The following is a 16,093-nucleotide window of genomic DNA, read 5'->3' as shown; positions in this document are numbered from 1 at the left end:
TACTTTTTCAGTTTACTTTCTTCACTAAAACGTTTGAAGTTGACTTTGGGGCTATTGTGACTATTAAGAAATATCAAATTTTAGGAGTAATTTGAAGTAGTAAGAGATAAAATTCTTTTGAATCCTTTAGAATTATGTCAAAAGAAGGACTGTTTTATGTTCAAGTGAACATAAATTCTCAGTTCTTATTTTGTTTCTTGTTTACTTATGACTCTAACATACTAAGATCTCCTTTCTCTGAACTTAGAGTACTTATTGTCAATTGTTAAATTAACGACATTGTTTTTATGATCACCTCTTTTTATTTGTTGCAGATCTGTTTAAGCAGACTGTAGATGTATTGACATTAAAGAACTCAGTTTCCTTATATTCTCCTGTAGCTTATCGAATGCCATGTGTATATAATGAGTACTCAAATATTTGTTAAAAGATTTATTTACTGCCTGTAAAATGTGATTTGCTGCTACAAGGTATTTAACAGATCCTCTCTTTCAAAATTAGGAAGCTATGGATCTGTGTTTAGCAGAGAGAAAAGGAAAGAACTGATGAAAATAGTAATTAGTGACTCATCTTAGTATTCCTTTTAAATTTGTTCACTTATTGCAGTCTGTTAAATCATTTTAATAAGTGAACTATTAAGTATGCTAAGCTCTGTTATGGATCCAAAACAACATATGTAAGAATAGTCCTTTTACCAGGTTTCTTATGTAGTAGAGAAGGCATGTAGACACAGTTACTGCGTGTTACACAGTATTTTGCACAGACATGCAAATAGCATTTGCCAGAGGAACAGAACAGCATAAAAGGCAATAAAAATCACAAGATCATTTTGTTTGGGGATTCAGGAGTTTGCGGAATACTGGAAAAATCCTAAAGGATAAAGTTAATAGAAAACGATATTTTAATAAGCCAGAATAGCATAATTGGTTTTATTTTGAAATAAATTTTGTAGGGGAGGATTAGGTGAGATATTTGAGTCAAATATGTGAAGACTCTCATAATGAAGCAAACTGATAGCACTATTGCTATCTAATTCTAAAGTAAAAACTCAAAAGTATGTGTGTCACTATAAAATCTAAGATGAGAATTATGCAAATGATCAATAACTGGTATTAAGAATGATCAAGTATCTAAATGAAACAATTGCTTTTATTTTAGAAAAATGTATTACAGGCCGGGCGCAGTGGCTCACGCCTATAATCCCAGCACTTTGGGAGGCCAAGGCAGGCGGATCACAAGGTCAGGAGATCGAGACCATCCTGGCTAACACGGTGAAACCCTGTCTCTACTAAAAACACAAAAAATTAGCCAGGCGTGGTGGCCCGCGTCTGTAGTCCCAGCTACTCAGGAGGCTCAGGCAGGAGAATCGCTTGAACCCAGGAAGCAGAGGTTGCAGTGAGCCGAGATCACACCACTGCACTCCAGCCTGGGCAAGACCGAGGCTGACCCCTTGCTCAGCCAAGTGAGACCCCGTCTCAAAAAAAAAAAAGAAACAAAGGAAAATGTATTACACACCTTTTAATTTGAATTAATTAGGCATGATCATTATTGAAAATTGGCAAATTATAGATTGATAGCATCTAAAACGGGAAAACATTCATTTAAAACTTTCCCAAATAAATGCCCCACGTGGCCGGGCGCCGTGGCTCAAGCCTGTAATCCCAGCACTTTGGGAGGCCGAGACGGGCGGATCACGAGGTCAGGAGATCGAGACCATCCTGGCTAACGCGGTGAGACCCTGTCTCTACTAAAAAATACAAAAAACTAGCCGGGCGAGGTGGCGGGCGCCTGTAGTCCCAGCTACTCGGGAGGCTGAGGCAGGAGAATGGCGTAAACCCGGGAGGCGGAGCTTGCAGTGAGCTGAGATCCGGCCACTGCACTCTAGCCTGGGCGACAGAGCAAGACTCCGTCTCAAAAAAAATAAAAATAAAAATAAATGCTCCACGTATAGGCCTTTATTAAAACAATAACAGTAAATGTTTTTTGAACCACTGTATATATTTTAAGATTTATTTAGGGCTTTTTCATTTGCACATGAAAATATTCACCTTTTTAAAACAACAATAGGAAACAAATTGAAGAAAAAGAAACAGGGAAAATCCTTGCTTTTTACACATATAAGTTTTCTTTGTCACTAAATATAGATCATAATTTTTTTAATGATTATGTGGTTCATATTAATTTATTTGACCAATATCATTTTACACATTTAAATTATTTCCAAATTTTCAGACTTGGTTAGCAAGACTTTTTATAAGTTATTTCCTCAGAATAAAGAAAGTCCCAGAAGTGTACTTGCAGGTTTACAAACTATGTACATTTTAAGACTCGTGGTTGATTTTGCTGAATATCCTTCAGGAAGGATGTACCCATTTATATTCCTCCCATAGCTCATTCCCAGCAAAATCCCTCTCCCTGTTCCCTCTCTACCCTTTAGTATTCTTTTTAATCTTTGTAATTCTGAATGTGAGTACCTCATTGTTTTGGCATTTCTTCGATTATATGTGAAGTTGAACATTTATTTCAAATGTTTATTGACCATTTGTATATTTGTACATATTGCTATACATAGTGTTTTTTCTTAATTATTTGTAAGAGCCCTTTTATATATTTGAGATAATCTTCTTCAGTTTGTCATTTTTTAATTTGCTTATGGTGGTGTTTTGCTGTCCTGATGTTTCCATTTTTACATAGGCATATCTATAAAACATTTCCTTTTGGGTCATACTTAGGAGTAGAATTTTATATTCCATATTTTTCTCTGTGCTGTAGGCTTTGGTAGTATTTTTAACCTCTCCTTTTTAGCAGTTATCGTGACTGATTATTAGTTCTGAGATTATTTTTTTCTAAACAGTTTGGCAGTTTTCTCAGAAGTATTTATCGAATAACCCATGCACACTGCCAGGCAAACATATATCTCTTTTTCCCTCTCCCCTTCCCCTTTCCCTCTCTCTGATTTGATAGCTTTAGCACATTAAAAAATTCTCACAGACATTTTTATCTCTTTTAATTTCCTATTCTATTCTTTTCTCTGTTATGGTATCTGTATCACATAGTGTGTTAATAAACAGTGGAACAAATTCTCTTTCCATATCTTACTTTTTAAAAACTGCCCTGACTATTCTTACACATTTACTCTTAAAATTGAGCTATCATTTTTGTCAAGCCTTAAAATCCTATTGGAATTTGGGATTTCTATTAATTTGAAACAATTAATGTCTTCAAATATTGGAGAATATGGTATGTCTCTCCATTTATCCATAGATGTTTAAATTTTCTTCGTTTTTTTCATATAGGATATAATGCTTGATTTGTTAAGTTTATTTCCACTTTTATATTAATCTTTTTAGCTAGCTTGGATTTGGAAGTGAACTATTGAATCTTTTTCTTTTTTTATAAGCTTTCGTTAGGAGTGATAAACCCAAATTGTTCAGAGGACTACAAATCAAGGTAAGGTGATTGTAATGGAAATCTCTTTTTTCCAGCCTTAATTTCTTTATTTTATAATTAAAGTAGATATTTGAATAAATGATTTTCCCCATAAACATGTACAGATATTATGTATCAATTTAAATTTTTACTTTCACTGAAAAATAATTTTTTTAATAGACTTTATTTTTTAGAGCAGTTTTAGGTTTATGAAAATTTGGACGCAAAGGAAAGAGTATTCCCATACACTCCCTGGCCCCCACCCCCACCCTCAGTTTTCCCGTTATAACATCTTGCATTGGTATAGTACATTTGTTACAATTGATGAATCAATATTGATATATTAATTAAGTTTAATAGTTCACATTAGCATTCATTCTTTGCGTTATGTGATTATAGGAGTTTTGCCAAATGCATAATATTACATATCTACCATTACAGTATCATACAGAATAGTTTCACCGCCCTAAGAAATCTCCAATCCTTCACACTTTCAGGTCATTTCTCTCCCTCTTCCCCACCCTCTGGCAACCACTGATTTTCTTTCTTTTTTTTTTTTTTTGAGACGGAGTCTTGCTCTGTCGCCCAGGCTGGAGTGCAGTGGCACCATCTTGGTTCACTGCAACCTCCACCTCCTGGGTTCAAGCAATTCTCATGTCTCAGCCTCCTGAGTAGCTTTATTACAGGAGCATGCCTCCATGCCCAGCTAATTTTTTTGTATTTTTAGGAGAGATGGAGTTTTGCCATGTTGGCCAGGCTGGTCTCAAACTCCTGACCTCAAGTGAATCACCCGCCTCAGCCTTCCAAAGTGCTGGGTAATATTACAGGTGTGAGCCACTGCGTCTGGCCACCACTGATTTTTTTTATTATCTCTATAATTTTGCCTTTTCCAGATTGTTACATATTTGGAACCATACAATATGTAGCCTTTTCAGATTGGCTTCTTATTACTGAATATTACTCTGTTATACCAGTTTTGCCATTCACCTGTGGAATGACATCTTGGTTGCTTCCAATTCTGGGCAATTTTGAGTAAAGCTAATATAAATATTTTTGTGTAATTTCTGTGTACACAGAAGTTTTCAGCTCATTGAGGTAAGTAACTATGAGTGCAATTGCTGGATCATACAGTTAAGATTGTTTAACTTTGTGAGAAACTGCAAAACTGTCTTCCAAAGTGATGACATCATGTTACATTTGCCCTAGCAGTGATTAAGAGGTCCACATCCTCACCAGCTTTAGGTTTTGTCACTGTTTTGGATTTTAGTTGTTCTAATAAGTATGTGGTGGTATTTTATTGTTGTTTTAATTTGCAGTGCCCTAATGATACATGATTTGCATATCTTTTCATGTGTTTATTGCCATCTGTGTGTCTTTGATGAGATGTCTGTTCAGATCTTTTGCTCTCTTTTTTTAAATTGTGGTAAAAAATATTACATGTACAGTCTTAACCATTTTTAAGTATACTACAGTCCAGTATTAAGTATTTTCATATTGTTGTGTAAGAGGTCTCTATAACTTTTTCATCTTGTGAAACTGAAACTGTACACCCATTAAACACTTAATCTTTCTGTGCCCACCAACACCCCCGCCCTCCTGCCAGCCGTTGACAACTACCTGTTCTCTGCTTCTATAGTTTTGACTACTTCAGATACTTACTATGAGTGGAGTATTTGTCCTTTTATGACTGATTTATGTGGATCAAGGTTCATCCATGTTGTACTATGTGACAGGATTTCCTTCCTTTTTAAGAATGTATAGTATTCCACTACACACACGCACACACACACATACATACACAGTGTTTTTTTTTTGGACAAGGTCTTATTCTGTCACCCAGGCTGGAGGACAGTGATGTGATCACAGCTCACTGCACCCTCACCCTCTGAGGCTCAAGCGATCCTACCACCTCAGCCTCCCAAGATGCTGGGACCACAGGTACACACCAACATGACCAGCTAAATTTTTTTTATTTTTTATAGAGATGGGGTCTTGCTATGTTGCCTAAGCTGGTCTTGTATTCCTGGGCTCAAGCAATCCTCCTGCCTCAGCCTCCCAAAGAACAGGGATTTACAGTCGTGAGCCACTATGCCCAGCTCACATTTTCTTTATCCATGCATCCATCAGTGGACATTTGAGTTGCTTCCATCCCTTGGCTATTGTAAATAATGCTTTTATGACATTTGGGTGTGCAGATACCTCTTCAAGGCCATTAGTTCTTTTGAGTCTATATTCCAAGAAGCGGAATTGCAGGATCATATGGTAATTCTGTTTTTAATTTTTTGAGGAACCTCTATACTGTTTTCTATAATGACTTCACCATTTTACAATCCCACCAACAGGGCACAAGTGTTCCAATATCTCTGTGTCCTTGTCAACACTTGTTATTTTCTGCTTTTTGATAGTAGCCATCCTAATAGGTATGTGATTTGCATTTTTCTTAAAATAAATGGTGTCGAACATTTTGTTGACCATTTGTTTATCTTCTTTGGAACATTGTTTATTCAAGTTCTTTGCCCATTTTATAATTGGGTTTTGGTGGTGGTTGTTAAGTTGTGGAGGTTCCATCTATTCTGGATATTAAACCTTTATCAGATATATATAATTTGCAAATATTTTCTCCCCTTCTCTGGGTTGTCTTTTCATTCTGTTCATTGTTTCATTTGATGCACTGAAGTTTTTAAGTTTGAGTGGTCCTGTTTGTCTGTCTGTGTTTTTTTGCCTACTTTTTACTTGAGGTTTTTTGTTTTTTGTCTTTTGGTAAGCTGAACTTTAGAGTTCTTTGTATATTTTGAATACAAGTTCTTTATCAGATAAGTGTTTTGCAACTGATAGTGGCATATAATTCCTTATACACATTGCTGGATTTGACTGCTAATATTTTGTTGAGGATTTTTAAAACTATATTCTATCTAATTTCTTATTTCCTTTTGGGATTATAGTAAGTTTTTTGTTTGTTTGTTTGTTTGTTTTTTGAGACGGAGTCTCGCTCTGTCACCCAAGCTGGAATGCAGTGGCATGATCTCCGCTCACTGCAAGCTCCACCTCCTGGGTTCACGCCATTCTCCTGCCTCAGCCTCCCAAGCAGCTGGGACTACAGACACCCGCCACCATGCCCGGCTCCTTTTTTGTATTTTTAGTAGAGACGGGGTTTCACTGTGTTAGCCAGGATGGTCTCGATCTCCTGACCTTGGGATCCACCCGGCTCGGCCTCCCAAAGGGCTGGGATTACAGGCATGAGCCACCGCGCCCGGCATCAGTTTTTTAATATTGGGATCTCAAATCCAAGCAAAAAAGAAAAAAACATCTTTAACTTAAGAAGTAACCTGACAAGCTGGGTGCAGTGGCTCACACCTATGTAATCCCAGCACTTTGGGAGGCCGAGGTGGGCAGATAACCTGAGGTCAGGAGTTTGAGGCCAAGCTGGCCAACGTGGTGAAACCCCATCTCTACTAAAAATACAAAAATTAGCTGGTTGTGGTGGCAGGGGCCTGTAATCCCAGCTACCTGGGAGGCAGAGGCAGGAGAATTGCTTGAACCCAGGAGGCAGAGGTGGCAGTGAGCCGAGATGGCGCCATTGCACTCCAGCGTGGGCAAAGAGCGAAACTCCGTCTCAGAAAAAAAAAACCTGACCAAAATGTTTAAGTAGTAATGTTATATTGATTCATTAGCCTGGATGGCCTGTTTTTCTAAACTCCACAAGTGGGTTGGGAATATACCAAGTGTTAATAATCACATCAGAGCTAGTCTCCATCTTTGGAGTTCACAACCCCAGAATACCCTAGATAAACTGAAGCATATTTCTGGAAAGAAGTTCTAAGAACTCTGTCATCACTGCTGAACTACATAACTACATTTTTAGTTATCCAATGCTACTTAATTTAAAATTGAATTATTTGATCTCTTAATGAATGGCTGTTGTCATATTTACCCAGAATTAGAATTTCTCAGAGCTCTCTGGAGAAATACCGGACACAACTAATGGATTTGAAGTTTCGAGAACCCAGCCTAATTCTAAACTGATTACAACTAAAATCATTAGATTTGTTACGCCAAGGAAAATGTATGATCCAGTGTGTGATTGCTTCTGTGTCTGAAAATTTATATGCACAGCCTACTTTAAAACATTGCTCTTATACCATCATTTTCTCAATTATTTTGAACTTGTATGTCTCCATCCAGTTTTAAATTCATTTGAGAGTATCATGTGGGCATTACATATTTGTTAGTTTCAATAATAAGCTCAAATCCCAAATAAACTGTCTTGCTACTAATATATATTTTTCTCTTTCAAAGTAAAATAATTTCACGTGCCTGTAGTCCTAGGGAGGCTGAGGTGGGAGGATCGCTTGAAATCAAGAGGTCTCCGGAGGTTGCAGTGAGCTGAGATTGTGCCACTACACTGCAGCCTGGGCGACAGAGCAAGACCCTTTCTTATGAATGAATTAATGAATTAATGATTTTTTAAATTCTCCTTTTTTTCCGAAATCCTGTAAAACTCTTCTCCTTAAAGATTTCCTTTAAGACTTGTTTATTGTCATATCTAAAAGCTTTTTTTTAATTACTTAATTTAAACTGAATTGAATTGCTTTGTCTTAGTTGAGGCTGAGAAGGCTCTTTCTGAACAGAAAGTAATTATGATGTCCCTCTTTTTTGTAGTATGTCCGTGGTTCAGACCCTATATTAAAGCTTTTGGATGACAATGGGAACATTGCTGAAGAACTAAGCATTCTCAAATGGAACACAGACAGTGTAGAAGAATTCCTGAGTGAAAAGTTGGAACGCATATAAATCTTGCTTAAATTTTGTCCTATCCTTTTGTTACCTTATCAAATGAAATATTACAGCTCCTACAAAATAATTTAGTTTTGCTTGCTTCCATTGATCAGTCTTTTACTTGAGGCATTAAACATCTAATTAAATCGTGAAATGGCAGCATAGTCCATGATATCTAAGGAGTTGGCAAGCTTAACAAAACCCATTTTTTATAAATTTCCATCCTCCTGCATTTGTTGATACCACTAACAAAATGCTTTGTAACAGACTTGTGGTTAATTATGCAAATGATAGTTTGTGATAATTGGTCCAGTTTTACGAACAACAGATTTTTAAATTAGAGAGGTTAACAAGACAGATGATTACTATGCCTCATGTGCTGTGTGCTCTTTGAAAGAAATGACAGCAGACTACAAAGCAAATAAGATATACTGAGCCTCAACAGATTGCCTGCTCCTCAGAGTCTCTCCTATTTTTGTAGTACGCAGCTTTCTTTTTAATACAAATGTTATTTATAGTTTATAATGAATGCACTGCATTAAAAACTTTGTAGCTTCATTATTGTAAAACATATTCAAGATCCTACAGTAAGGGTGAAACATTCACAAAGATTTGCGTTAATGAAGACTACACAGAAAACCTTCCTAAGGATTTGTGTGGATCAGATACATACTTGGCAAATTTTTGAGTTTTACATTCTTACAGAAAAGTCCATTTAAAAGTGATCATTTGTAAGACCAAAATATAAATAAAAAGTTTCAAAAATCTGTCTGAATTTGGAATTCTTCTGGTTTGTTCTTTCATGTGTAAAAATGATGTTTTTCAGTGCATTTTTTTAATATAAGCCCTTTTTTAAGCAAAAATATAAAAATGGCTGTAATATTTAAAACTTATAACATCTTATTGTTGGTAATAGTGCTTTATATTTGTCTGATTTTATTTTTCAAAGTTTTTTCATTTATGAACACATTTTCATTGGTATGTTATTTAAGGAATATCTCTTAATGATATAGAATTTTTATATTAATTAATTTTCTTTACTTAACCTTCTGTCTGGTTCAAAGTGACTTCTTCATAAGATGTATCAAATTGGTCTGATACTGTATTCTGTCGGCTTTACCTCAGGATAAATTCTCAGTAATCTAGAAACTTTGCTAACTGTTGATTTTGAATTAAATTTTTTAAATGAAGGATAGTTGGGAATCTATAAAGGCAGCTCTATCAGAGAATGTTTATAAAGTGTGTGTGTATGTATGTATTTATTTATTTATTTATTTATTGAGACGGAGTTTTGTTCTTGTTGCCCAGGCTGGAGTGCAATGGCATGATCTCAGCTCGCCGCAACCTCTGCCTCCTGGGTTCAAGCAATTCTTCTGCCTTAGCCTCGGGAGTAGCTGGGATTACAGGCATGCACCACCACGCCCAGCTAATTTTGTATTTTTAGTAGAGACAGGGTTTCTCCATGTTGATCAGGCTGGTCTTGAACTCCCGACCTCAGGTGATCCTCCCACCTGGGCTCCCAAAGTGCTGGGATTACAGGCATGAGCCACCGAGCCTGGCCTAGAAAGTATTTATTTTTAATAGAGATCTTTACTAGTGGTTTGCGTTATGTAATTCTTAAAATTAAGAAATATATTTTTAAAGCCAGCAAGATAACAAATACAAGCCCTAAGTAATTTGGCTAATCAAAATAATATAAGAAATCCTGGCAGACTTCTACTTTTGATCACCTATAGCAATGGAGAGGACCATCTTTTTGATAGTACAAGGCCCTGGTTAAATGTGCCACCAATCCCCACTGGTTATTACTAGTTCAGAACAAGAGGAAGAATAAGCCAGTTACAGACAGTGGAAAAAACAGCAAGAGAAGAGTTGCCACCACATACAAAACAATAGTGGGACTGAAGAATGAAACTTCAAAACTTCTGCGATTAGCACAGAGAACTAATTGGACTGGTTTCTAGGCAGGAAGAGCTAGTTGAATGAATATCTGGCATTGAGTTTTGTTTTTTTTTAAGTGAAGAGAGGCCTAAAAAGTCTATTGTATTCAAGTTATTATGAGAGATCAAAGAGGCTGAAGAGCCACGGTATCTTAGTGCTTCCAAGTTCTCAAGCTGATGAATAAGAGTGTCTACCAAAACCCCACTGTTTTAATTGGGAAGTCAAGTTAATCAGCCAATTCCAATTGTTTTTCACCAATCAAAGAACATCTTTTTAAAGAAACAAAACTGCTGACTACCAATAAAGGGGTATAAATACTGATCCAAAAAGTACAGTTTTGTAGCCAAAATCAGACATTTGATTAGGCTTATTCATATTCACAAACACGATGTGTAATAGTCATTTGATACTTATGACTGCTCCCCCTGCCAAAATTGTGTTACTTATAACCTAACAGAGTTAAATTATCTCTAAATTTCTGAATTTGGCAAAAGCCTCTTACAAGGAACTATGAGCAAGAACTGATGTCTGTTTTAAGAGGAGTTGAGGCTTGAAAGCCATTCTAAAATTAAAATTAATAAAATTTTGAAAGCAAATACTGCAAAACTTTAGACGTTAAAATTGGCAGAGTAGCTAGTATATGAAAACGTCTACAAATACATGGGAAGTAAGAGTACAGATTCCAGATATGAGCAACTTATTCCAGATAATATACTTATATAGAGAGTTCAGATATAACTATATTTACATATCAGATGTAAGTATTTCTCTTATTTGAAAATTAAAGTGCCTTTTAACTAAACCCTGTTGTGGCAGAGGACTCTTTCTGGGGAGGATAGGTCCTGCATTTGTGATCAAAAATTCAAAATAGACTTTTGCTGATGAAATGTAAACAACACTTTAACCTTTGAACTGTCCCTTGACTCAGGAATCAGCCTGAAACATGGTTATGTAGAAATACTGAAGGAATAAAACTAAGGATTAAGGTCTCTAAAACAGACTTTTCCTTTTACCCAGTCCTGAAGCATATATCTCAAATACTGTATTTTATCTATCCGGCTGTATGAAGAGGTTGAAGTTTAGACCTTGAAATTCAGAACTTTAAAAAAAAAAGAAAATTTGGTAGAAATGGTTTTTATATACTTTATCCTCATGTTTCACAGATTACTTTTTTGAATTCACCTGTTTGCTAAAATGCATTTGTAACCCCGTAATACAGCACTTCCATAGTCATTCACAGTATGCACAGAGCATCCAAATATTTGAGTGCCCAATCTACATGTTCCCAGCTGAGGTCGAACAAGGTGACACCATTGTTTCAACTCTCGCTACAAATGAGTGTCCTTTTAACAGTATTTAGTGCCACATATTTCACATTTTTGTGCTTTTTGTTGGTGGTTTTACTGTTTAAAATGACCCCCAAGCTTAGTAATAAAGTGCTATCTGGTATTCTGAGTATAGGAAGAGCTTCCAGAAAAAATATGTGTTCCAGATAGCTTTATTCAGGCATGAATCATAGTGCTATTGGCCATTCAATTTTAATATATTAATATAAAATATGTCTTTAAACAGAAACAACATAAAAACAATGTTACATGTTGATTGATGGATGGAAATCAGTGATGAGAGGTTCCCAGGAACCTCTGTATTTTTCCTGGAAGCAGTGGTTCAGCATTCACTAATTCATTGGCTCCAAGGACTTGACCATAGGTAACAAGAGTCATCTGTAACTTTGTTTTGTTTTACTTTTGGTTTTTTTGAGACAAAGTCTTGCTCTTGTCCCACAGGCTGGAGTGCGATGGCACAATCTCAGCTCACTGCAACTTCCACCTCCCGAGTTCAAGCGATTCCCCTGCCTCAGCCTCCCGAATAGCTGGGATTACAGATGCCTGCCACCATGCCTGGCTAATTTTTGTATTTTTAGTAGAGACAGGGTTTCACCATGTTGGCCAGGCTGGTCTTGAACTCCTGACCCCAGGTGATCTGTGCCCACCTTGGCCTCCCATAGTGCTAGGATTACAGGCTTGAGCCACCACACCTGACCATCTTTTTAAACATTTTTACTGAGATACAATTCACATAAAAAGTTCACCCATTTGGAGTGTGCAAGTCAATGACTTTAAGACAGGTTGAGTATCCCTGATCCGAAATGCTTGGGACCAGAAGTGTTTTGAATTTCAGATTTGGAGATATTTGCATTACCAGTTGAACATTCCTCATCCAAAAATCTGAAATGCTGTAGTGAGCATTTCCCTTGAGTGTCATGTCGGTGCTCAAAAAGTTTCAGATTTAGGAGCACTTTGGATTTCAAATTTTTCAGATTAGGAATGCTCAACCTGTATATTCAGAATTGTGCAACCATCACCACAGTTTAAATTTAGAACATTTTATCCCCCCCAAAAACCCTATGCCTATTAGTGCTCACCCTCACATCTACTTCCCCAGCACTAGGCAACCACTAATCTGCTTTCTGTCTAGATGTCCCTATCATGCACAGTTCATATAAATGAATTAATCACTTAGGCCTTTTGTCTGGCTCTTTCATTTAGCATGTCTTCAGGGCTCATCCACAGTATAGCGTATACTTCATTCCTTTTTATAGTTGAACAATATTCCTTTGTATGGATATACCACATTTTATTTGGTAGACATTTAGGGATTTTTTTGTTTTTGCTATTATGAATGCAGCTATACTCTTTCATGTACGACTTTTGTGTGCAAATGTTTTCATTTCTCTTAGATACCTAGGAGTGGAATTACTGAGTTGTGCTGTTTAGCTTTTTGAGAAACTACCAAACTTTTCCAAAGTGGCTACACCATTTTGTATTCCCACCAGCAATGTATGAGAGCTTCAACTTCTGCACATTCTAGGGTTTCTTGATCACTCATGAAGAAAAGACTTATTATTTTACAATCTTATCATCTGGGACCATTCAGATGGAATAAAGCAGTTTGCCTCCCCCAAAAGGTTGTGAGACTGCAGTTCTTTGAAAGGTATCTTTAATTTTCTCAATTTGCCTCTTCTGCCTTCTCTCATTTTATTGGATTTTAACTCATTTTCCTGTTCCCGAGCTTCAGTCATGAAAAAATCCATTATGTCGTCACATCTGGTAGAGGTCGTATTGTAATGGGAGGGGCAACCACTGAACAACTGAAGCGCAAATACACAATTACAGTTACATGAAAAGCAATGAAGAAAAGTTACTAGGAGAGAATTACAAAGGGGGCACAAGTGAGTTTAGAGATGTCTAAGGGTGTAACATTTAAACAGGCCTAAAAGATGAACAGAAGCCATCCAGGGAAAAAGTAAACTGAAATGCCTTCCAGTCAGGGAGGAGCCTGTGCAATGACCCTGACTTAGGTGAAAGTCTAGCACTTCCACATACATGAAAGAAGGGCAACATGTCTGGAACCTAGTGAGCCAGGGGAAAGAGTGGTAGGAAAACGAGATTGAAAAGGTGAGCAAAGAGGATACGGTTCATCCCATCTTGAGAATTTAGCTGTATACTAAGTTACTTTTAGAATAAAACCAGAATGGAAAAAACCTTAAGCAGGGGAATGACAGAATCTAATAAGATCAACTCTAAAGGTCTTGAACAATCAGCAGATACTCAGTTATGCCTATGCAAACAAAGTGCTTTATCTAGTGCTTTCATTAATGACCAATTACCTCTTTAGGAGCTTCTAGTATGCAATTTGCTTTTCATTTTTGTGGTTACGTAGTAGGTATATATATTTATGGATTACGTGAGATATTTTGGTACAGGCATGAAATTAACATCAGGGTAAATAGGGTATCCATCACTGTTGTGGGAAGTCAGGGACCCCAAACGGAGGGACCGGCTGAAGCCACAGCAGAAGAACATAAATTGTGAAGATTTCATGGACATTTATTAGTTCCCCAAAATTAACACTTTTATAATGTCTTAACGCCTGTCTTTACTGCAGTCTCCGAACATAAATTGTGAAGATTTCATGGACACTTACCACTTCCCCAGTCAATACCCTCATGATTTCCTATGCCTGTCTTTAATCTCTTAACCCCGTCATCTTCTTTGTAAGCCGAGGAGGATATATGTCGCCTCAAGACCCTGTGATGATTGCGTTAACTGCACAAATTGTTTGTAGAGCATGTATGTTTGAACAATATGAAATCTGGGCATCTTGAAAAAAGAACAGGATAGCAGCGATGTTCAGGGAACAAGGGAGGTGACCTTGAACTAACTGCCGGCGAGCCGGACGAAGCAGAACCATATTTCTCTTCTTTCAAATGCAAATAGGAGAAATATCGCTGAATTCTTTTTCTCAGCAAGGAACATCCCTGAGAAAGACAATGCACCCTGAGGGTAGGTCTATAGACGGCCCCCTTAAGGTGACCGCCTTTTACGGTCAAAGCCAAAGGGATGAAATAAGCCCTGGTCTCCTGTAGCGCTCCCAAGCTTATTAGGATGAATAAATTTTGCTCAGACAGGTTGTCTGCTCTCAAACCCTGTCTCCTGATAAGATGTTATCAATGACAATGCGTGCCCGAAACTTCATTAGCAATTTTAATTTTGCCCCATCCTGTGGTTCTGTGATCTCACCCTGCCTCCACTTGCTTTGTGACATTTTATTTTCTTTATTTATTTTTTTTTTTTTGAGACAGAGTCTTGCTCTGTTGCCCAGGCTGGAGTGCAGTGGCATGATCTCAGCTCACTGCAAGCTCCGCCCCCCAGGTTCCCACCATTCTCCTGCCTCAGCCTCCCGAGTAGCTGGGACTATAGGCACCCACCACCACGCCCGGCTAATTTTTTTGTATTTTTAGTAGAGAGAGGGTTTCACCATGTTAGCCAGGATCGTCTCGATCTCCAGACCTACTGAACCGCCTGCCTCGGCCTCCCAAAGTGCTGGGATTACAGGCGTGAACCACCGCGCCTGGTCCTGTGATATTTTATTACCTTGTGAAGTATGTGCTCTCTGTGACCCACACCCTATTCATGCACTCCCTCCCCTTTTGAAAATCACTAATAAAAACTTGCTGGTTTTACGGCTCGGGGAGCATCATGGAACCTGCTGAGGTGTGATGTTTCCCCCGGACACCCTGCTTTAAATTTCTCTTTTGTGCTCTTTCCCTTTATTTCTCAAACCAGCCGAGATGCCTAGGAAATAGAAAAGAACCCACGATAAATATTGGGGGGCAGGGTTTCACCCAATACATCATCTTAAGCATTTATCCTTTGTGTTACAAATAACCCAATTACACTCTTAGTTCTTTCTAAATGTACAATAATTATTTTTGGCCAGGCGCCGTGGCTCACGCCTGTAATCCCAGCACTTTGGGAGGCCGAGGCAGGCAGATCACGAGGTCAGGAGATCAAGACCATCCTGGCTAACATGGGGAAACCGTGTCTCTACTAAAATACAAAAAATTAGCCGAGCGTGGTGGCAGACGCCTGTAGTCCCAGCTACTCGGGAGGCTGAGGCAGGAGAATGGCGTGAACTCGATGGGCGGAGATTGCAGTGAGCTGAAATGGTGCCACTGCACTCCAGCCTGGGTGACAGAGCAAGACTCCATCTCAATAATAATAATAATAATTAATAAATAAATGAATAAATTACTTTTTACTGTAGTCACCCTGCTGTGCTAGCGAATACTAGGTCTTATTCTATTTATTTCATACCCATTAACCCTTCCCAATTCCCCAACCACCACTTCCCCACTACCCTTTCCAGCTACAATTTGCCTTTTTAATTTTATTTATTTATTTATTTTTGAGATGGAGTCTCACTCTGTCCCCCAGGCTGGAGTTACAATGGCTCATCTCAGCTCACTGCAACCTCTGCCTCCCAGGTTCAAGCGATTCTCCTGCCTCAGCCTCTTGAGTAGCTGGGACTACAGGCACACGCCACCACGCCTGGCTAGTTTTTGTATTTTTAGTAGAGACGGGATTTCACCATGTTGGTCAGG

At 37.8% G+C, this 16,093-nt stretch overlaps 1 protein-coding gene across 3 annotated transcripts in view; it reads left to right on the top strand.

The window, feature by feature from the left end:
* The window catches only part of SELENOF (selenoprotein F), a 65,797-nt gene that overhangs the window by 41,019 nt on the left and 8,685 nt on the right, over positions 1-16,093 (top strand). Inside the window, exons 4-6 of one of the 3 annotated variants that reach the window (XR_003118829.1) lie at positions 3,401-3,450; positions 8,089-8,286; positions 8,341-9,250. Coding sequence is in view for 1 of the 3 variants with exons in the window: in XM_025381280.1 (XP_025237065.1) it covers positions 3,401-3,450; positions 8,089-8,220 (182 nt within the window). In the remaining 2 variants the exon portion in view is untranslated. Of the gene's footprint in view, positions 1-3,400; positions 3,451-8,088; positions 9,251-16,093 lie in introns of those variants that run through there. The other 2 variants (XR_003118825.1, XM_025381280.1) reach the window with 2 other exon arrangements.

Source organism: Theropithecus gelada, chromosome 1, assembly GCF_003255815.1.
Source record: "Theropithecus gelada isolate Dixy chromosome 1, Tgel_1.0, whole genome shotgun sequence".
NCBI classification, from domain to species: domain Eukaryota; kingdom Metazoa; phylum Chordata; class Mammalia; order Primates; family Cercopithecidae; genus Theropithecus; species Theropithecus gelada.
Note: the sequence above shows the minus strand (reverse complement) of the source record. Positions and strands in the feature narration are given on the sequence as shown.